The sequence below is a fragment of the Ambystoma mexicanum genome, chromosome 9 (genome assembly GCF_040938575.1).
Source record: "Ambystoma mexicanum isolate Mex_15411 chromosome 9, UKY_AmexF1_1, whole genome shotgun sequence".
NCBI lineage: Eukaryota > Metazoa > Chordata > Amphibia > Caudata > Ambystomatidae > Ambystoma > Ambystoma mexicanum.
Genome location: NC_090931.1, coordinates 1,498,797,975 through 1,498,822,382, shown reverse-complemented (window position 1 = coordinate 1,498,822,382; position 24,408 = coordinate 1,498,797,975). Strand labels below are relative to the sequence as shown.

The 24,408-nt window shown below is 43.9% G+C and overlaps 1 protein-coding gene across 3 annotated transcripts in view; it reads left to right on the top strand.

Moving 5' to 3' along the window:
• LOC138489310 (zinc finger protein 354C-like) overlaps positions 1-24,408 on the top strand; it is a 96,035-nt gene that overhangs the window by 42,600 nt on the left and 29,027 nt on the right. For all 3 annotated transcript variants that reach the window (XR_011274776.1, XR_011274777.1, XM_069617010.1), the window contains exon 5: positions 18,593-18,691. Coding sequence is in view for 1 of the 3 variants with exons in the window: in XM_069617010.1 (XP_069473111.1) it covers positions 18,593-18,691 (99 nt within the window). In the remaining 2 variants the exon portion in view is untranslated. The remainder of the gene's footprint in view (positions 1-18,592; positions 18,692-24,408) is intronic.

Sequence of the window (24,408 nt, the reverse complement as noted above, 5' to 3'; positions counted from 1 at the left end):
TTTGGACTCACAAATACATCTCCCTTCCCATATGTCTAATTGCCAACAAAAGGTCAAATCGGACATTCCGTTTGTTGAAGGTATTATAAAAGAAAAAATTGCAACAGCCACTTCCATTTATCAGCACGCGAACTGCTGCTCTTGCAAGGGGAACAAAAGTCAGATTGTGGACATAAATCCCAACCTACGTATTCTGTTTTTGACATGAAAGTGGCTAACGAAGCCATAATCAAGTCAAAAAAGAAGAACTGTAATAAACTTTCAGAACAAAAAAAAAGACAAAAAATGAAAAATCTGCGAAGAAACCAGGAAACTCTTCTACTAAATTTACTAACACTCTTGCTAAAGCAAATATGAGATCGACAGTGGCTGCGAGTCTCATAACGAAAAAATAGGTTGCCTTAGCTAATCTGAGGAAAAAAAATAAACAAGCAGATTCTATTCAATTGTCAAAAAAAATTGCAGACCATCCCCCACTAGATGAACACATCAAATTGGCTGAAAAACAGCAATCTGTACATGACAAAAACTCTGATGCGCTCTTGAATCCCATACCAGTCATCTCTGGTGATCAGAAAATAGATAATAATGAGGTTGGCAAAGACTTGGCAGCATAAAGAAAGGCCTTAAGACACAAAAGTGACTCGTATCTTGAATCTCGGAAGTTTGAACCACCAATCTTTCCAATTATAACTAATGGCCCAGCCAAATGCTCCACTGTTACTCACTCTGACACTATGCTAAAGATGAGTGCAAAACAAACACCCCAGTAAAGCGAGTCTCGTTTGCTGATTTCGCTCCTTCTGGTGTTGAAAACAAGAGCCAAAACCACTCTAGTAACAATAATTTTTTACAAACAGATCTGAATGAAATCAGAGATTCTATTGTGCGTCTGTGGCAATGTTAGGCAGAAACCTGTGCAGTTCCCTCTGGGACCACTGCAAAAGATTTAAGACTACAGGTGTTTGGCAGTAAACCCACTTGGTAGCAGTCCGTACCACCCAGATTTACCTGGTAGCTGTGGCTGAGCAGTCAGACTTCCCTCAAGAAGAGTTAGGCAGTATATAGAGCATACATAATAGGTACAGAGGCACAGTAGTACAAGCAAACACTGACCAGAGCTAGGTGTAAAAGTATATAATTATTTATTTAAAAGACACACTCATAAATTACACTAGCACAGAAAAGGTAAGCAAGTCAAAACACAGTCACTATTACTTATATGTACATCCCTAGTTATTTGTTGGACAAGTCTAAGTTAACACCACTTATTTCCAAACAGAGGTGAGCGCTTAACGTTCGATGGCACTCCAACAAGTTAGTTAAAAAGGGAGGGAAAAAGCAGAAGTAATGAAAACAGCAAGGTAAAACACTTTTCAGAGATTCACAGCAAGTTTAGAAAGGCAGTCTATTGCAGAGCAAGGAGGTTCGGTTGCCAGGCCCACTCTAGGGAAAGCCAGGCGAAAAGATGTCCAAGATCACACAATGTCACAAGTCTTTACAGGTGAGTAGAAAAGGTTTTACCAAGTTTAGAAAAGTTTAGTTAGGGTGTCCCAGGCTTACCCAGGTTCGAGAGCCGAGGGCTAAATCTACCCCGTACAATCGGTGGCAAGGGAAGCCGGGCGGAACACGGTACCTTTTAAAATGGAAAGGATCCTCCAGCGGTGGCAGTTGTTCCTGGTAGTGGGTGCAAGTCGCGGCATCGTCCAGAGGAAGAGAAGATCTCGACGTGGAGGAAAGCTGAAGGTCGTTGCACTACCAGGGAAGAAACCAGCCGTGGAGTTTTCCGGTTAAAAGGATGTTACCCCTCTTTCGCGGTTGAGGTAAAAAGTGGTATCCCGGTTGCCGGGGTGCTTGGCACAGGCAAGGCGGCCACGAGATGCTTCAGGGAGGCGAAAAGAAGGCAGAAACTGGTTGTCCCCACCAGTCAAGGGAAGAAGACTCTCCCGGCTGGAGATCTCCTCTGTCGTTGGGAAAAGTGGTGAGACGGTTCCGCAGGGCTCCACCGGTGGTGTCGTCTTGGCAGGTCGGCTCGGCTTCTCCCTCTTCGGCTTCTTGGGTCCTGTGGCGACTTCTGAAGAACCAGTCCCAAAAACCCTGCTTTTATGCAGCAAACCTCCATTCATACAGCCTAGCTGTCACTCAAACATGCTAAGTGGTGAGCGGGGCGGCTCACCACTTGGGCCAATCACACCAGAGTGCGACATGAGTTGGCAAGGCAACTCAGTCCAGAGTGCCTAAACCCCCTCCCACACCCCCTGTGGTACCCAGCCAGAATGGCACCACTTTGGAGGGCTTCTATGCAGAAGCCCGCCAAAAGTGGAACAAAGGCTCGACTCGGGTTCAGGGTTACTGAAGTGAACCTAGACGCCATTTTGGCAGCGAGTTCTCTCAAAAAATCCCAACCGGTGAATTTATATTAAATAAATAAACCGGCGGTATCTTTAACATTGCACCAAAAAGTGGTGCATTAAAATCAATGGGAAATCCCATTGGGAAATATTCCGGTGGGATATTTCGTGGTATCCACTGCCACCAGCCAGAACTCGGCGAGGGGGGACGGGACAGTACCCCCTCGACAACAGACCCAGGGGCAATCTAATTGCCCCTACCAGTACTTCCACAGTATGATGGTTTGTACTGGTTAAGTTCCTGAATTAAGACTAGTAAAGTCAATGGTGACTTTACAGACCCAGGGAGACAGTAGTCAGTCCCAGGGTGTGGAGTCTATGTTTGGGGGTCACTATGACACCCCTGTGTTACTGCACTGAGGGTGCTGTGTAACACACATTCAAAAACCAATGATGGCCTATGGGGAAAAAATACCCCATAGCCCATAAGCACATAGCAAGTCACAGAACAACTCTCAAGTCATGTCCAAAAGTGAGGGTAAAAGAGTCTCACTCTTGGCAGGAGAAAAAAATAAACCCCAAAAATCCAGCAAACCTGCTGGGGGACTCACTAGGTTAGGAAATTCAGCCTAAACAGAGAATTCTCCCTAACTGGCAACTCAATACCAGATCACAGACGGTATTTTCCCCAAAACAAGCAAATGAAAGACATTTGACAAGCCTGCAATCTGTTCCAAATGCAAAGTCTTCTTCAGGCAAAACATCAATGCTATCTAACACCCGGATAGTAAAGGTGGAAAACAGACATTCTGTGACACTTTCGTGCCGACAGGACTTAGGTTTGTCATACAACATGAATCGTCAAAGCATCCTAAGACTTTTTGCCGACGTGAAATCATTACAAGAAATTCAGTCACAAGCTCTTGACCAAATTGAATTTCCAATAGCAGATGACAACACCACAGTCCTGATATGGTCCCGGTCATTAGTCATCCATAACATTATTTGGGCTGCGCGACAGGACTTGTCTAACTTGGGATTTTTACTTACCCATAATGAAAACAATCAAAGACAAATTAAATCTTGCCTGAAACCAGCACTCAGTTTTCAACCATACACCTCAAGAAATCCTGCTGACCTTACAAAAACTATGTATAAAGCACAAAATTATATGACTAGAGTATAACTAGCTAGTAATGAAGAGTTTGTAGAGCTAGCAGTATTGAGCTGGAACACACGAGGGTTTACTCATTTAATTAACAACAAGGAGAGCATATTGGGGGATTACGATCTAATTATTTTGCAAGAAACATGGCTCTCCACTACACCAACGTGGAATAATTACAATGTGTTGCTCAATCCAGCTATAAAAGCAAAATCCAGCTGGCAGACCCATGTCAGGATTGCTCACGGCTTCGAACTCTTTAGCAGGCATTCAGCTCTGTTCCACACCCTCTTCTAACGCATACATACAATGCTCTTACGTCACTATCAGCTTGATTAAGATTGCATGCCTTAATATATATTGGAACCCTATAGGCATAACATCTGCTCAGTTTTTCAAAAACTTAACATCTGTTCTGGAGAATGCAATGTTGAAATATGAAACTATTCATTTGATCATTGCTGGCGATCTAAATGTACATCTTGTAAATAAGAAAAAAGTGAAAGATAATGAACGCGCATTTATGTGGAACAAATTCATGAAATCCTGGGACTTAATCATGCTAAATGGTACGAGTACGGCTGATTCGCCTCCTCATGACACTTGGTTTAGGCAAAAACAATCAGCCATTATTGATTATATTTTTGTCTCGAGAAGTTTGTTTGCACATTAAAATAATTTTGCTGTCAAAGCATCACAAAACAGCGATCATCGACCTCTGACCTTTAAGATCAACCTACGCCTTGCTTCAACTGTACCAAGACATGTACTCAAAGGTCAATATGAAATTAATAATTCTTTAAATCGACTGAAATGGTCACATGAATCTTTGATTTCATATTATGACCATCTACAATCTTATAAAACATCTGTGTCATCTTCTGAACTAAGCAACATATCTCCGTTTAGTCTAATGCAATTGTATGCTTCACAACCAAGCATCAATACCAAAATAAGTAAAATCTCTGATAGCATAGTTCGCACTCGGAAGGCATTATTCAGATCACAAAAAAGAGTAGCCCTGAAACTAACTTTACTTCTAAAAACACAGGCTTTGAAATCTATCAAAACCAGTTATAAAAATTGGTTGAAAGAATACAAAATCACCAAACATCAGAACAATGGAGAACTCATGTTAACTCAAATTAAAAATAAAAACACGGCACAACTATGGCAACTACTAAATTCAGTCACCACCTCGTCCCAACTATCTTCACACATCAATGGTGTTTTAGAATCTGATTGGTGCCTACATTTTGAAAATGTGTATGCTGCTCCAACGGCAGATGATAATGTGCATATGATTTCTACCCCGTTTTCTCTTGAATTCGACGAGGATAATATTTATTATTTTATCAACAAAGCCAGTATGTCCCGAGCCCCAGGCCCAGACGGTCTATCTAATGCCATCTTAAAAAAGAACATTGACTTATGGGCGTTCTATTCTCACTTTTCCAACTTATTATCAGTCATCAAAAAATCCCGTCATCATGGACTCAATCGATCATTGTTCCCATTTTCAAAAAAGGCAACAGGCAAAACCCGTTGAATTATCGACCTATTGCCCTCCTCTCAGGGAAATTTTTTGTAGGCTGATTTTACGAGAATTAAACAATTGGTCACTACAGTTTAAACGAAGAGACCCCTTTCAAACTGGGTTTGTTTCGGGCATGGGCACTGCTATTAATTTAACTATTCTCAATGCCATCAAATATTCGTATGCCGTGCAGAAGCAACCACTTTATATAGCATTTGTGGACTTTCGCATGGCTTTCGATTCGGTGGACATAGTGCTGCTAATTCGGAAATTGGTACGATATGGCTGTCCGGAAAACTTGATAAGAATTGTGACACTATTACACTCCAACACTTCTGTACAAGTCAAACTAAATATGGAGGGTTTACTTTCCAAATCTACCTCGACTGCAAGAGGCTTAAAGCAAGGGTGCATCCTTGCATCCACCTTATTCAATTTATTTTTACTTGACATGGCTGATGATTTCATGAGAACTCAATCAGATCCTCCGAAGCTGGGTAATCATGTTGTTCCCTGGCTTTTATATGCGGACGATTTAGTCCTGCTGTCTCAAACTCCTTCTGGCCTTCAAAAACTACTGACAGCACTTGAGTCTTATGTTGTGGAAAATAACCTCACAATTAATGAAATCAAGACTCAAATTGTTACATTCGGAAAGCTTCCAACTCACTCACATAACAAGTTCCAATGGACAATATGTGATAAGAAACTTCAGGTAGTTCCTGAATATAAATACCTGGGCGTAGATTTTAACAATCTATTATCTGAGAAGATAATTGAGATAAAGCTTCAATCCAAATTGACAGGACTCATTTCCCAAGCAAGATTAATTTATGCCAGATTTGGAAAACTTTCCTGCATACCGGTAATGAGGTTTTATCAGCAGAAAGTACTTCCTATAATTACATATGGTTCAGAATCCTTGCTACCCAGGTCCCCTAATTGTTTGATCAAATTGGAAGCTAAATTCTAGAAAACCATCCTTAACCTACCAAATAGCACCCCTAGCTTGTTGCTTAGGTTTGAACTTGGTCTGTTATCAATCCAATCACAGGTCACTTGGAAAATGTGTGTTCTTCTAAGAAAATGTATTATGGGTCTATTTAAACAAGATTGTTTAGCTATCTTAGCAAAGTATCTTTTAACATCATCTCACTCTTTTCCATTAAAATGGAGAACTCACGTATTGGATGCCCTTGTGGAGGCAAATATCTCTATTGATCTATTACTCACCAATCCGAACCGGGCAGAAACCAAAATTTTCCAAGCTGACTGGATCATGACCCAAGACAAATGTTCTAAATTAAAAGATTTCAACAGGATGTTATTTGGTCATAAAGAATACCGAAGAATGGCAGACTATTTAGTTAGATGTCCACCATTGAGCTTGAGACATAAAATATTACGATTACTAACTAAAGAGTCGAGTTATTGTCGATTTTGTTCTAATAGAACTATTTCTGAAACTTTGGCACACATTATTATGCAGTGCGAAGCCTTTGAACCTCAACGATTTAAAATATCTGAATGCTTAGCCTGGAATCTTGCTGATCATACGCTTGATGAAATATGGCACGAGATTTTTAGCTCCAGAAGGATTTCAGTTAGGATTTCAACAATGCGATTGCTTGAGTTGGCCTTTCCGTATGTGTTAATGCCTGTAAATAATAACAAAAAAATCAAATAAGGTGATTCCCTAGTAACTGAGAAGTTCTTTTTCTTTTTATTCTTACTCCACATGGAGCTTAAGAGACCAAGTTGATGTGTTTAAAAACATATAAATTCAAGAGGCGATAAATCATCTAAACATGTGGAATTATGTAAAAATTGTTGTATGTTATTTATGAATAAGTGTTTTGTAATAGTTGTTGTCTCGGATCTTAACATATGTATTGTCAGTTATAAAAAAAAAAAACATTGTAAAGTTGTTATTGCAACTAAATCAAATAAAAAAAAAAAAAATAGTTAAGAATCACCCAGAAACCCAGTATGGGATATAGAATTTGAGAGAGAGGACATAGAGCAACTCATTAACAAGGCTTCAACCTCTCGAGTCACAGGACCCAACAGGTTAGCTAATGCTATACTGAAATCCAACAGAGATATGTGGTCAACATTACTGACGTGTCTCTTTAAGGACATTTTTAAACAACACCAGAAACTTGGAAGGAATCTATTATAATGCCTATTTTAAAGAAAGGCATTCGTGAGGATCCTAGCAATTATAGACCAGAAAGGGATGGCTAGCACCATAAATGGCCTGATTTTGTCAGTACTAAAAGATAAAATATGGGCTTTCAAGAACTCTTTTATCCGTGTTCTCTATGTGGCGATGATAGATTGTTTTCAAAAGCTTTCGATACGGTCAACCGACAATTGCTTTGGCAAAAATGTAAGAATTTGAATATTTTCCCTTCATTGCTAGGCATTCTGGAATATGTCCACGATAATACAACGGTAAGAGTTGGATTAGACGCCGCTGGTAACCTGACTGACAGATTTGTGACTACAAGAGATTTAAGGCAGGGTTGCATATTGGCTGTCTCCCTGCCATTTCAACTTGCATTCTAGAAGAAGCCCTTCATGAGGTTACGTTAATTAGTCCAAAGATGGGTGGGCTTGGAATGAATTGGTTAGCATATGCAAATGAAGTTGCCCTCATAGATGCTACTTCTGTTGGTCTCCTGTGGCTACTTACGGCCTTAAGTGCTTATGCAAAGAGGAATGATTTAGTTATCAGTCATAGAAGTGTAATATTGTCTGTTTTCATAGGAATAAGAACAAAGGTTGTGCATTTAAATGGTTCTTAGATGGGATTCAAATTGTGGTCATGAGTGAGATTATCTATCTAGGCTTCTTTCCAGATAGTGCAACCGAGTAAGGAGGCTGTAGTTAAAAAAATAAATAAATAAATAAATAAAAAAAAAAAAATGAAAAAATGAAAAAAAATATCAAGAATAAAATAGACCAGTTGGGCTATCAAATGAAGAAGAAAAAAACATAAATATTGTAAATTCTCAATTAGGCCATTGTTGAGATTTTATGTTGGGAAGGTAATTCCAAAGGTGCTATATGAACTAGAGATTGAGCCAGTGGCATATGGTTTGCTATGGGGGAGAGAGATTTGAGGGCTGAATCTGGAAGACCGTCCTGAACCTGCCCACTTCTTGAGATATGAGCTTTGTCTCTCCTTGCTTTAAGTTTGGTTTCAATGGAGAGTTTCATCACTTTTAGGGAAAATGTACTCACCCCTGAAAAATACTTTGTATGAAGAACTCAAAGTGGCTATGCATAATGAAGCTTCAAGTCTAGTAACCAATATGGAGGGATATACTACTGGTATTTTAGATCATTGTGGGATGGGGTGGAAAGAACTGGTGGAATATCTGCTAAGGATAAAAAAGAAAGTTAAGCAAATGGACTGGATCGATACGATTTTCTACTAGTGCATTCTACATTTGCACTAGTAGATAAACCCTTGGGACTCCTGCCTAAGTATCTTAACCAGTTCCTCTGTCCGATTATCAGATAACAATTCTTGCATTTCTGGTTAAATCTCTTGCCAACTGGAGAGATTCTACATGTTCGGAACATAAGTAGCGATATCTGTACTTTTTGTAAGGTTGTTGGTGTTGTTCAAACCTCGAAACACAATTTGGTTGAATGTCCTATGTTGGTGGAAGTAAGAACAAAATATCTAGGGAGGTTCTTTAGATTATGGAATTATATAAGTGTTGAAGACCCATGGAATCGCATGAATGCAGGAAATTGACTTTCTTCACTTCTGAAGTTGTGAAAATGTTAAGAGTATTAGGTATATTGAATGTTAGATGAAATTATCAATTTGATAAAATTATTGGGATGACATACATTTTAGTTTTGCATTTGTGTGTATTTTATGAAATGTATATTGATAAATGTAAGAAAGATGTAATATGTGCTCTAATTACAATTTTATAATTCTTTTTTTCCATAGTTGAAATGTATTTGGAAGGTATATTAATTATGTACTATTTTGATCATAACACAATTTTTAAAAAAAGAATCAGACCACCAGGGGGCGCAGACGAGATGGCAGCTAAATGCTCGCCGCCCTGAGAGCCCACAGATAGCAGCCGCGTTATTAACTTTGCCCAGCACGCACCAGCATCAAAGCAGCTGCAATTGTGGGGGAGGCGGTTGTGGTGCTGCAGATCCCATCCCGGGCGAAAATTGGAGGAGATCTCCCAGAGAACCAGGCATTGAGAGGAGTGTCAACCTGCCGCCCTCCGTTTGACCAGATCAGCAGCTGCAGTGGAAGAGAAGCCATGCCACGTGAGTGCCATGGAGTCCCAGCAGTGAGGGATAGACTCAGCGCAGCACACGGAAAAGAGGGAAAGCATTCCCAGAGCCGCAACGCTCACGCCCAAGTGTACGCCCTAGAACGAGCAAGGGGAGAATCAACACACAGCTGATCTTACCAGCGTCAGAACGAATAGAGGAAGGCGGACGCTGCGTGAGACGGCCCGAGGCAGAGGTACCTCCATAGCGATAAGGAGAGGGGGGAGGAGGAAGAAGGCGCACCCCCACGGACCTGCTTCCAGCAAAACGGTAATCCAACTCTGCTAAAAGGGGAACAAGGGGCCAAACTAGAGGCCCCGGACTGTGGGCAGAGGCCCTGAGCACATTAAAAGCTCAGCGAGTGAGACCACTACGGTGCGTGAATGGCGATGGCCGCTTGATCCATGGCTCCCGACCCAACGGGGATTAATGTAATGAGAATGAGAATGAGCATTTGCCGATTTGTCTAAGAAATGGGAACGGCAGAAAGTGTTTTTAGACCTCACAGCTAGTGCTAATGCGCCGAAGAAGTATTGCAAGGGGCTAATCATAAGGAAATGCACGGAGGACGCAGGGACAATCCCCTCACCCACCAGGCGCTGACAGCAGAGGCCTGAAAGAAAAGAGCGCCAATGATAAAGGAACGCACCCACAAAGGAATGCACCCACAGAAGAGACCTAAGCCGCCTCCTGCCGAGGGCGGGCACTGCCCGTCGTGGCCACAGGCCTGGGTGGAGGAGACCAAGAGCGGAAAACAAAGCACCCGCACAAGTGGGAGTCGTGGCCAGGAGCGGGTCCTGAGGACGTGCCTGGCTCTGGTTCTTTCCCTGCCAGACCCCTGTGGCCCCAGAAACCACCACCAGTAAGTGAATGCAGGCGGGAGGTCCGCAGCCCCCCATCTGTGAGAAAGAGTGCAATGGGGACGGAAAGGGTGGAAAGAGCCCGGACAGCACCCCGGAACCCTCTGTACTCGCCCTTGCCCACCCAGAACTGCGGCGCAGGGAGAGAGCGAAGCGAGACAAGCACACGCATATAAGGCAGAAGCGTGAAAGCTGCCCTTAAATTCCAATGACCCGGAAATTGGAGAGGAGATGAGCAGCCCCGCTCGCTGCACTCCGTCAGCCTCCCCAGGTGGCGGACTGGAGAAGCATGAGCGGGAGCACGGCCCATTCCAAGGGTGCCGAGACCTCACCGGAACCACGGATGCGAGAGTGAAGGTAAGAAGACGCCTCCCCCTATGCACCCGTGCTCCTGCACAGGGCACATTAAAGGATTATAGTGACTGCCCCCATAAGCCCCCATGTGCCCTGCAGCAGTCGAAAACGCGAACAGGGGACTGAGAACCACGACAAGTGCAGCCAGCCATACCCTGGGGGGCATCCTTAAATTCAGAGCCCAATAAACTGCCCCAAGAAGCGGCTTAAACAGTGCCCACAAGGGGGTACATGATGGGGTGGCCCTGGAGCGTGCCCCGACAGCCAGCTCACAGAGAAGACTAGAGGGCCTGATAGGACCTCAGCGTAGAGCACCAGGCCACCCACCGCAGCACCAAATAAAGCAGCCCATTGCCAACACTGTTAGAGCACCAAGGCTGCACTCTAGGCTGAGGGAAGTCAGGCAACCGGGTCCTCCTACAACTACTGAAAAAAGAAAATTCCAACCAACCTAATCCTGCAACACAAGGAGTAAAAATATGCAACTGAGTGCCTCATAGCCTGAGAGAGCCTTCAGCAAATGAGGAAAAACCTGGAATTCGAGAGAGAGAGAGAGAGAGAGAGAGAGACAAGCAGGAAACGGCCCTTCAGTCAAGTCAAGTACCCCAGAAAAACTGTGCAAGACCGTATAAGGCGTACCGCAGCAAGAAGTCTAGGTAGGGTGCAACAAGAAGGGCAGAGAAAACTGACACCCCGCCCCCCCCACCGGCAAAATGAGTGCCACAGCCACAAAAAAAGGACATTGCAGGAATCCTGGTGGAAATCCGTGCACTGAGATCGGACATACAAACCTCCATTTCAGAAATCGGGCGAAAAGTGGAATGCATTGAGAGTAAGGCTGAGAACCTGGAACACAACCAAATCAATGCAGACTTGATGGAAATGAAACTTAACGCAAGGATGACTGAAATAGAAATTAAAGAATAAGAACTAACCCTCAAAATGGACGACATGGAAAATAGGTCGCGATGGTCAAATTTAAGAATAACTGGCCTAGCAGAAATGGAGGGGGAAACGCCAGCCATGGTCGAGAAAAGTTCAGGAAATTTATAAATCAAACAAATAAATTATGAATTTATAAAGGAGGGGGGCAAAACAGTGCACATCAAAAAGGCCCATAGAGGAGGTTGTGCTTTTGTGGAGGGACCGTGTTCGATCATAGTGAAGTTCCTGAGCTACAATGAAAAGACAGAAATCCTCCTAAAAGCAAAAGGGACCCAGGACATCCTGTACCAAGGCTCCACGCTCAAGGTCTTTCAAGATTTATCTAACTTTACGCTGAGCAGAAGGAGAGCATGCAAGCCCCTCACCACATGGCTAACTGAAAAAGCAGTGAGATATAGGTGGGGATACCCCTTCGACCTCACCTTTGTGGTTAAAGGAGAGGAATACCGAGTGGTAACCCCAGAGGAGGCAAAACAGGTCCTGAAGCCCTTAACAGACCAAAATGACAGATCCCCGTCCGGGCCAAGCCAAGATCAAGCCCCCAGGGCGCAAAAAGTAGATAAACCCCAGCAATGGTGAAAACTATCGAAAGCTGGTAGAAAGTGTGCCAAATTAAGCCCTGAATCACCAACAAAGCCTCCATGATGCTATTAACGAGGTACAGGGTACCAAAGTAAGAAGACACACACACAAAATGAAGAAAAGGGACTCGCGTAAGACACTCACCAAGATAGGTGAGTCGCAAACCTAGTGGCTCTCTATTGTAAGAGGGCGGCTCAGCCCAGAGAGCCTAGGTCGCTCAAAAATGACCACAGCTCAGTTGCCGGTTGACTTTACGTTTGCAGTTCAGTTAAGGGGACTAATTTGGTTCAAGGGGGACGGGAAAGGGAAGGAGACACATGAATGGGCACACACGCGCTCGAGGCTTGGGGCACAAATCAGCAGGAAGAACGCAGCACTCACTGGGCAGAGAAAGATGGCCATGCAAGACCCAACCTGATGATGGCAGCACCTGCCATACCAAGACGCGAGATAGGAACCCTAAAGGTTGGCACACTTAATGTGAAAGGGCTCAACTCACCTAATAAAAGGTTGCTCTTGACACGTGAATTTGACAGAGCAGAACTTGACTTGCTATTCATCCAAGAGACTTGGCTTATAGCGGGATAAGAAAAGCCACTGAAAGGAAACCGAGTGGGACAGATATACTCTGCAGATCGAAAGAGAGGAGGGGTAGGCCTGATTCTCCATAAGCGGTTTAGAATAGAAAACACAGTGGTGCAAACATTGATGGAAGGGAGGCTCCTGATAGTACAGGGAAAATGGGGGAACACACCCATCACACTGGCGGGAGTTTATACACCAAACCTTGGCCAAGGGGAATTCAACAAAGAAGCACTCACAACAATAGTGAATACATCCAGGGGCCCTTTGCTGATGGTAGGGAACTTTAATACATGGGCTGACCCTCAAATGGACAGACAGACGACCAAGGCTAACCCATAGCACCACGGGGCTAAACTATAGCAGCTTTCAAAACTGCCTTAGGGAGACAGATCTGGTGGACGTCTGGAGGACACTCAATCCGAATAAAAAAGGATACACGTGTAGATCCGTGGTCCACGGAACCTTCACCAGGATCGATTACTTAATGGTCAATATAGATGCCTCCCCAACAATTATAAACAGTGACATCCACCCAATTGGATGGTTGGACCATGACATGGTCACGCCGACACTAGGAATGGAAGGGCTGAGCCGGCGGGAGACCAAATGGCGGTGCAACAAATTCCTCCTAAAGGACAAGCTGTACTCATATGAGCTAGACAAAGCAATACAGGAGTAATTTCAGATTAATGATAATGGGGAGACCGGGATCACCATGGTTTGGGAAGTAGGAAAAGCGGTCTGGAGGGGGCACCTAGATGAAGCAAGGGGCATTGCGGAAGAGAGAAAGGAAGCTACGCGACGAACAGCTGTGGAAAGACATCTCAGATCTAGAGGGGAGATTACGGGCCCTGGGCTCTTATAGGGAGGATCACCTGTAAATGCTCAAACAGAAAAGGGAAGAGTTGGGGGGGCGCTGGGGATGGGCGATGTCCAGAGAAAACTGATGCTCCTGAAGCAGAAATTATATGAAAAATGGACACAGCACATATAATGCTGACCAATAGATTGAGAGCGCAGAGGGTGGAAAGAACAGGGGAGGGGAGGTGGGTACACTCCCTGGAGGGGGTAGCCAACCAATCTGCCGACTATTATGCAAAACTCTATACATCAGAGGGGGATAAGGCTGAAGTAGAGATGGGGGAATATATATAGAAAGTGAGCCCGACCCACCTCACACAGACAGAGAAGGCTCTCCTCGAATCCCTAATAACCCCCGAAGAAGTAGATGCAGCAGCAATCAAACGCCTGCCCTGGGGGTGGAGGGGACCCAGGTGAAGATGGATACACCATGGGCTTTTGCAAACACTTCAGGAAGACCATGTCCCCTCACCTCGCTAAACTGTTCAACCACATACAAGCCTTGGGCCAGGCCCCTCCCTCCTTCTCAATAGCGCACATAGTGATGCTCCCAAAAGCAGAAAGAGATCTCACAACATGCAAATCCTACCGTCCAATCTCTTTGCTGAACACTGATGCTAAAGTGTATGCGAGAGTTCTGGCCACACGCATGGAAGACCTAATGCCACGCCTGATCCACCCAGACCAGGTGGGCTTCATTAAAGGGAGTCAAGGGCCAGGTGCGATGAGAAAAACACTAGACATCATGGAGCACTCTAGAAGAATGACTGGGGATCACGCTCTTCTTAGTGTCGAGGAAAAACCTTCGACCGGGTGGAATGGGCATTCCTCTGGGCCGCCCTATGAGAATTGGGATTCGGAGAGCGCTTCCTAACAGGGGTGCAAGCAATATATAAAAACCCCAGGGGCAAAGTGGCTGTGAGCAACAAGCTCTCACATGAATTCCCCCTGTCCAGAGGAACCAGGCAAGGCTCCCCCTGTCCCCACTCCACTTTGCCCTGTCAATCGAGCCACTGGGCAACCTAATAAGGAGCGACCCAGCAATAAAGGGTATTGCGGTGGGTGATGCAGAACATAAACTAGCCATGTTCGCTGATGACATAATGCTTTACCTGTCAGAACCCAGCACGTCAATACCAAGACTATTGCAAACATTGAAAGAATTTGGTAAATGGGCAGGTTTAAAGGTAAACGAGGAAAAATCTTCTCTTTTCACATACAAAGCCCCAGCGAACATTGGAGACGGAAACACCCACGTGTGCGGGATACCCACCACATAACAGAATTTAACGTATTTGGGGATTAAAATGATCAAAACATTAGGGACCTCTACGAGGCAAACCTACCCCCCCATTGCTTGAACTAACAAAAGACCTGGATAGATGGGGTAAACCTACAATATCATGGCTGGGTCGACTTAAAACTATAAAACTTGTAATATTACCCAAGCTCCTGTACCAATACCACATGCTGCTTATTGCTATACCCTCATCGCACTTTACCGAGTTGAAAGCTATGTTTATGAAGTTCCTGTGGCAAGGCAAGAAACAGTGCATCGCATATGGCACCTTAACCCAGCCAAAAGAGAAGGGAGGAACTGGTCTGCCGGACCCCTACACGTACTACCGTGCGGCCCTATACCGTGCCCTTATCCCGCACCGAGAGGAGTCAAGCAGAAACAGTGGGTGGCCATGGAAAATTACCTACTTAGGCCGTTAACACTGGGCGAATGGCTATGGGCTCCCAAAAAAGCTTTCCTGGACAGCATACTAAAGCATTTTGCAATGGGCCCACTCTTGAAAATATGGTGGAATGAGAGAGAAATGAAAGGACTCACAGCATGGCCCTCTCCCATGAGCTGTATCTCGGCCCCTCCCATCAGAGACAGAATCCAAGATCCTAATCGTTATCAGAGATGGTATGAGGCGGGCCTCGAAAGAGTTGGATAATTCCTAAAACGAGATGGGTGCATAGCAATCTAAAACCTAGAATCAGGGCTACAACTGGAATCTCTCCAAACGTTCATGTACTTGCAGTTGAAAGGGGCGCTCTCAACGCCAACATGGAAAGAAGATCTACAAAGAGACCTCACCAACTTCGAACAGATACTCGGCGAGAACCTCTCGAGTAAAGGCCTTACTTCGCGCCTATACAGAGCCCTGATAATGGAACAGGAAAACAACCTCGAGAGCCTCAGGAAAAGATGGGAGAAAGACCTTGTCGGACCAACTATGGTCAACGATGTGCAGAACAGCCCATAAAACGTCAATTTCGGTGCAATACAAGTTACATGGCTTGAAACTATTTCACAGGTGGCAGTACGACCCACTAAGGCTCGCCAAAATGTTCTGTCAGACTAGCCCATCATGTTGGAGGGGATGTGGATCTCCCGCCGACTACTGGCATATGTGGTGGGCATGCCCCAAATCACAAGCATTCTGGGGGGGGGGGGGAGTACTGGCTTGGATAAGGAACTTAGAAGGGATCACCAGAGACATGGACCCAATAGTTGTGCTGTTCGGGCTTGAGGATCATGAGGGGCGCTGGGAACTTTGCCACACATGACTCACTTCCTTCTGCTTGCAGCAAGGTTTTGTATCACAATTGGCTGGAAATCCGAGACCCTCCTATCAGAAACAACTTGGGCACGAAAAGCCAGAGACCTCTTTGACATGGAAAATATCACTGGGGCAATCCATGGACTATCCCCAAGCAGGGAAATGGAATGGGCTCCGTTCCTTGAGGCCTACAAATGACTGGAACCCAGTTAAAGCGCTGACAGTCATGCCGACCAAAATGTGTTAGATCCAGTGACTACTACCCAAGGCCCATCGTGTCTCCAGGGGAGAGGATAAGGGAGTTAAAACCATGTCAAAAAGTTGGACGATGTATATTCTTGTTATTTTTCTTGTGCTGCTGAGTGAGCACGGTTATGCTGATGTTCGTTAATGTGCATATGAAAATGCTAATTACAATCAATTTTGAAAAAAAATAAAAGCTCTGCGAGCTCTGGACTGGACATAACCAACCTCACAGGGGGAAAGAAAGACAGTCACACCGCACTATCGAGAGCTATGGACAATCGATCCTACGCTCTAACGGCAGCCACAGCCCAAAAGAGGGGGGCAGCTGAATGACAACATCAAAGGGAGTCAGTGAAAGGAGCTTCCACATGTTTTGGCCACTGCGACCCACGCACCCCCTAGGCAGGTACTGATACGAAAGTCCCGGCAAGCAGGGATAATTGTGGAAGAAGAACAAGGGCGAAGCAAAGCACAGAGCAGGCAGCGGAGCTCATGGGAATGAGGTCTGAAAGTCGCTTCCAAGATCTCGAACAGAAAAATATGGACTTGCCAGCCAAAGTCGATGACTTTTGAAACGGAGAGGAGAGCTAACATCCGTATACAAGGCCTTAAAGAAGCGGCCAAGGAAACTCCAGTGATTCTTGAGGGAAGAGTTAAGGCCCTGGGCTGCAACATTCAGAGTAGTCTGGAGCTCCACCAAATCAGTTCAATACAAGATGCACAACAGTAGACTTCTAATGCAATGGCATCAAACCCCACAGCGCTTGGCGAAAATGTACACAGACATTAGTCCTTATTGCTGCCGAGTCTGCGCGTAGATTAGCACTTACTGGCACCAGTGGTGGGATTGCCCCTGTGTTCAGGTCTACTGGAAGGAAATCCTGGGATGAATACATGATGTGGAGGGAAGAGAAAGGGCATGTACTCCCCTTCTGGTGCTGTTTGGATTTGAATTGATAGATGAACAGCATATGGTCCTTCCCCATTTAGCTAAGAACTTGTTACTAGCAGCGCAGGTTTGTTTGACCATAAAATGGAAGGGGAGTGCACTGCCATCTAAACTCGAATGGTAGCGCAAGGCCAAAGAAATCTACGAAATGTAAAGCCTCACAGCAGCATTACTGGGGGCATATTTACACATAGACATGCAATGGCTTCCCTTCCTAGAGTACTGGGAGCGGCACCTCAAGGTCCAGAATAAAGGGGTGTGCTGGAGTGTAGCGACAATGACCCTCTGATCCTAAACCTGTGGGTTTCCTCTGGAGATTGATATACCTAACCATGCCCTAGTGCCAACAATCAAAAGATGGACTAACAATGCCGAAGGCGAGGCAGCCTGTCTAACAAAGCTTTGTTATGTAGGAGATATTCAGAGGACATTTTTGTTGTTGTTGTCAGTGTCTTCTGACCCGTACCCAACCCTCAACTCTGTTGTTAAGGGAGTGGGGGAAGTAGAGGAGTAGGGATGGGGGTCAAGTAAGTATGTGGGGAAAAAACGGGTCACCCGTTTGTTCTGTTCAGATCCTGATGAGCAATGTAACCTTTGTGCAAATGTTGATCTAAATAAAAATGCATTTTTTTTAAAAAGTGACAAACTATGTAACTTGTCCTTTGGTTGTTCCATTGCATGGAGGACTTGTTGTTCTAGCTCACCCTATTGCCTTTTGGTAACAAAAGTGTGATTAGAATTGTATTCTCTGTTAACAATACCACTTACCTCATTGCAGTACTCCTAGATCCACACACACTCCACTCCCCACCCTGAGATTGGATTCTGATCCTGACTGTTTCATCCCCTGATTGCTTGTAGATGCCTTGCTGACAAATTGCCCATCTTCCCCTCCCCTGTTTGCTCCCCACCTCCTTGTTTCTCTGCTCCCCTCACCATTTTGTTCCTCCTATAATTGTAAAGTGCTCCATTGCTTCTCGAAGTTAGGGCTGCACTCAATAAATAGCCTAATAACAACATTGCTGGATTATTCCTGTGTTAAAGTTCCATTAATAACCCAGCAGTTGATGATGAAGCCCCTAAAAGAAATGTGCAGATTGAGCACTGTATGCAGACAGCTCCTTACCAGACCCGTTAGTAACCTTATACAAGTGCCAGATCTCCCAGGAGTATGTGATTACTCACTGTAAAGCCTTTTCATTAGGATGTAAATTGTTGCCTTTCTCTCCTTTTCTGTATTGTGTAACATTATGCTGCTATTTATGTATTTATATAAAAGGACATGAAATTATTTCATTCCGCATAAAAGAGGAGTGTGAGCCCTGTCGCATTGACCATCGGGACAAAAAGAGAACGGAAAGCCTCAGCAAACCCCCTGGTGAGTAACCAGTGCTTCAGTAGAGTTGTGTGCATTAACTCCTCACTGTTTATTTTTTTCTGCCTTTTGAACACCCTTGATTCATCACCCACTGCTATTTCCAGCATCATACCTTCCCTGACACATCATTTGCACAGCCAATTACCGGTCCATGGGAACGTCCAAGCGTTCGCCCTTCAGCTTTGGACAGTGTCTAGATCTGTTTTCATTGTCACAGAGCTGAGCCGGGAACCACAAAAAGTGCAGATGCTAGGATGTTGTGAACGTGAATTTTATTAATTAGAAATGCTTCTGCTTGGCAGGTAACACAAATCAAAAGAATGATCACTGTTTTTCTTCTTCACTTGTGAGTTCAAAAAGACTCCTTCAATATAAAGCTCATAAGGAATTTTAAGATGGCGGGGAACTGGAGGGGGAGAACAAGCTGGAACTCTTCCTCAAGCAGTTTTTTCCTCAAAAGTCTTCCTTTGGCTTGTTGGCATTAGGATGTGGTCTCCTCAGGTCCCTCCTGTAGGCTTTATAGACGTCGCTGGGTCTCCGCCATGAGTTGGGTAGCAGGCGGTGCTGCACATTAAGGGACAAGCAGATCTACCCAGGCCTTATTGCCTCAGTTTCCACAGGTATGCTGTTAAGGGTCTTATCGCCTCTTCCATGGGGTTTTGATCTCGACCATCTGCAGCACCCGTCTAACACTTCTCTGGTACGGTCCTACCTTGATTCCACGCCGCATGCGTGTTCATCCTGCCACAGTGGGGATTTACCCCTTCAGGCTGTGGCTTCACCCTAGACCACGCCTTGGGAAATGCTTGGCCTCTCGTTCCTTCCTATTCCCACGCATTCTGGCCTATACTGTGCTGGGAACCTCTTCCTGTTTGCCAGTGTCCTTCTACAGGTTTCCTCCTGCCACCTCCTGGTGTTCTTCTCCTGCCACTACTTTAAACTCCTAACATCCTGTATTTCTTTCTGCCACCTATGGTTTCTCTTTGGCCATCACCTGTTATTCCTCCTCCTGTAAAGCATCATATATTTATGTCCTCCTGCAACCACCCTTAGTCTCTTCTCTTGCCACCTGATATTCTCCCCTCTCACCACCAGTCTCCTCAGCTCCTTCTCCATGCTCACTGCCAAAATGCCAACTCCCTCCTTACTCCTCTCTTAACGTGCTCTATAGAGCTATGCTCAGCTGTTTTATGTGTCCCACTATTTCCTCACCCGTGGATAAGCGCCATTTCAGTGTTTTCACTCGATTTAAGACTACAGGTACTGAAACCATTTTTCAGATAAGCAGGTGATCCACAGCTTCAAGAGCTGCTTCCACCATATTGGATTTGTACACTGTGTTATTGTTTGGCTCTGGGAGTGAAGTGGCATCTGCTGTTCTCTACCCAATGAGTTTTTGCATAGCGAAAATCGTGCACACAATGTTTTTTATTTCTATGCAGAATTTTGGAATACTATTATGGGTGGCCAGTGCTAAACCTTCCTGCACAAATGTGTTTTCCCTAAAAGGGGAAAAGTAGCAATGCTTTGCTATATGTATCGGTCCATATGTATCGGTCCCCTGCCTACATTCGGGGACGAAGCGTGGGTGGCTGGCCCCCTGAGTCCCTCCCTTCCCTTCATGGTTCTTGTCACATTATTTCCCCCTTTTCTCTTTCACCTCCTCTTGCACCCATCTCAGGATACTTTCTTATATATTCTAGGCTTTTCTGCTCTATGTATGAATGAAAGAGAACTGTTGAAGGTCCAGGAACCACCTCATGACCCTAGGTTGGTATCTTATGTGCAGGACAACCAGGTGAGTAGAGCATGGTCTGGAACAGAGCCCCAGGATATTACGTGAAGCAAGACACACTAACATTCTGCCCCTGAACCTCAGTAGTGGCAAACATCTCCTCATGGGGATGGAGCTCAACTGGTGGAAGAGAATGGATTGTTTGCTCCACAGTACTGCTTATAAACCAACTTGGGAGGATTCTGTTTATAGGGTCATCAGGCCAATAAAGTGGTTAATTATTTAAAAAAAACAAAAAGGGTGGCATAGGTAGATTCTCAACATCCTAAAAGCCTTTTCTGTACTTTCAGTATATTTGATGCAATTACATTTAGACCCTTTTATCTGGTCTGTTAAAGGTCCTGCAGTGGTGGAAAAGTTTGAAAGGAAGCAGTACCAGTCAATGAATCTGCCAGTTCCCTTTGGTTAAGTAGAGTGTGGAAATGTGCTTTGCTGCTCCAATCCTTTCTATCACCTCATCAAGTCGGGAATAGGCTAAGCGTCTAAGTGAGAGTTAATTATTTTTCTAAAATCCATGCAAAACTGCCAATTCCCATCTGGCTTGGGCACCAGTACTATTAGAAAAAGTCCCTAGCTTTGTGAGGGCTCAATCCCCTGTCGGTCCAGCATCATCTTTCCCAGACTTCCAACTGACCTTACATAGTAGATATGCCTGTAGTTGAACTAACTTCCCTGTGCAGGTTTAAATGCAATTCATAAAGTTGTTCGGCTTGGCCACTCCATATAGACATAAGCAACATTTTATAAATAAGTTTGTATATCTCGGGCTTGGTCTGCAGTCAGGCCTTTCTTTGTAAGATCGGCTAAAAAGGCTCCTTCTCTGTCTCATCTATTTCAAGAAAGGCAAGTTTGAAAAAAACATAAAGACAACACTGAAATAATTGTCACATCAGCAGACAAAGGGGGAAAAATAGTAATAATGAACAGATAAGACTGTCGCACAGGCACTGCACCAACTAAATGACAGATATTGCTACTGGACATTGTCCAATAGTAGAACTAAACACAAAATGATGAAAACTCAGTATAAATTGGAGAGACTCTGGACTACTTAACGTTGATGAATATATCTACATGAATAACTAATTTCCCATCATGACGACAATCTATTTTGTACCTAAAGTACACAAGAAATATGTAAGATTTCCATCATGCAGCCCCATCATAAATGAAATGGGATCACTGACAGAAAAGATATCATAATACATTGAAGTTCACTTAAAACCTTTGGCCTCCAGTCTGGCATCATATATAAAGGACATAAAACATATTTTACAGCAAGTGGACTCGATTGCCTGCTCTTTGCTTTGATGGACAATTGTACCAACAACACTGGGGAACCGCGATGGGTGCCAAATATGCACCACTGATGCAAATGTATTCATGGGACACTATAAAATAGAACACGCATGGTTGCACCCTGCTTTCACATAAAACAATGTTACATACTGGGATACTTTTATAGGCGGCATTTTGCGAATATGGTATGGAGATAACAAATCCCTGACTCAATATTTTCACTGCCTGAACATGAATGACTACAACTTCAAACTGACACTGAATTCCCACAAAGAACTGATTTGTTTTCTGGATCTTGAATTATATTTTAAGGACAACATAATACACACTACTCTTTACCAAAACCCTACTACTGGGAAACCGCATCCTACATGCTAAAAGCAATCCTTCAAACACACAATTCTTAATATACCATACAGAGAAATCCTGAGGATTAAAAGAAACTGTAGTGAAGATTTGAAATACCAAAAACATGTAAACAATGCAGTACATATATTTCAGGAAAGCGGTTAACGGTCCGGAATTTTACTTAAAGCATTGTAGAGGAAAAAAACTCAAGAAAAGAACCGAAATACTATGCAATACATAAACTAGATTAGAGAACAGTAAAGCCAATAGAGATTTATAACCACATATAGCTCTAATGCATACTCTGTAAAGAATATTCGAAGGGGACATTGGAATATATTACAACCGGATAAAGATTTAACCAAATTCCATGATCCCCAACCGTCTATAACATTTCTAAAAGCCAATACAATGACGAACTAGATCAGTCCAGGCTTTCCGAAACCGAAAGATTCAGAGAAAACATTCAATGTGGAATATACCACCAGTCAAAGGAAATCACAAATGTGGTAACTGGAAAATATGTCCATTAATAATGAAAGAAGACAAAATAAACTTACCAAAGGGAACACAGAGACAAATCACCCGAATTTATTAACTGCAACACCACATTTGTTATATGTGGGATCCAATGCAACTGCATAAAATGGTACATAGAAAGCACTATGCAACCACTCAAAATCCAAATCATGGAATATCTCAAAGCAATCAAGAACAGTGACTGCAGATACCCAAAGGCAGTGCACTACAGTTTGGAACACCCCAATCTAGCAGTGGACAATTTGAAGGTGATAGGCCTGGAGACAATGAATATATCACCTACGGGTGACAATAGAGAACTTCATCTATGCCAGAGAGAGGCCAAGTGGCTCAGCGTCATGCACACTTGTCAGACCAGATTAAATCAGGATAGTGAAATGGACACTTATCTATAAATCTATGGCAATGTATTTGACATACCAACATACAGATAATGTTTTCCATGTGGACAAAAATTGGTTAACTTAAATGTATCTGCATAAACTGGAATATTCTGTTTACTTTCACCTGTACATACTGTAATAATGTAACTATTTCCAACAGTATTGACTGCAATTTAACCAATAGGATGTTATTAGAAATATATGCATGTACCTATATACAACTGAATGACTATAATACTCTTAAGCCGTATGGACTGACAAGACCCAGTAAGGCTTTTAGATAATGTTTGGTCACGTAGGGTAACCAAAGAATGAAAATGAAAGAATCCATACAAAATGTTTAAAACAATTCAAATTTAATTCTAAATAAATTAATTAATTTAACACATGCACAAATGGCAGTTAAGAGCAAATATGAAGCTCAAGAAGAGTCCAAAGATATAACATAATGTTGCATTGTGGTAATCTCCACTACAAAATGACCTAACTAACCCCTGTTTTTCTTTTTCTTGGTCATGTGGGAAGAACTCAAACTTGCGTTCCCCGGACCCTCGCAGAATCAGTTATTGGACTCAGATAGGCAAAGGACTACACATAAACACTAGTTACAATGATAATATAAATGGCTCGTCATAGGCCTTTTATTCACTCATAACATACATGAAAACAAAGCAAACACATAGGGTCTCATTATAAGTATGCCGGTCAGGTAACAACGGTGCTGGTAAACTACCGTCACTGTTGTTTCCAGACTGGCATACTCTTGAGTTCCTGGAGCGGGTGCCTTTCAGTCTGCCAGGTCTGTCCTGGCGGGCGTAATGGCTCACGCTCGCAGATCTTGACGGGTGCACCGGCACCATTCATGAATGGTGCCGGTGCTACCATCCTCCCCATTCCCATTGAGTCCAATTGGACTCAATGGGAATAGTGAGTAATTTTTTCCAGCACCCGGCAATGTGAAATTACCGGGACTGCTGGGGCGGCTGTAATGCCCCAGTAAGTCCCCATTGCCAGGTGGCAGCAAAAAAAATGACTCCGGCGGCAGCCGTGCCGTTTTTACCGCCGGACTCATAATGAGGCCCATAGTCAGTTATACATAAACATAGAATACGTGCATCACAATTAGAATAGTTGTAGAAGACTCCCTCTCAGCCACCATGACACTGCTTAGTCCCACAGCAGGTCGGCAAAGAGATCACTCGTACTAACAGGGTCTGGAGCAGAGCGTCCTCCCTCTCAGCGAGACTTCATCACCCAGGGTCCAAATTCTAACTGCCTTCCAAAAGGGATACCTCTTCTCTTTATGGGTCTACTTTCGATCCCTGCCCCACATGGGTTACCAAGCTGCCCTC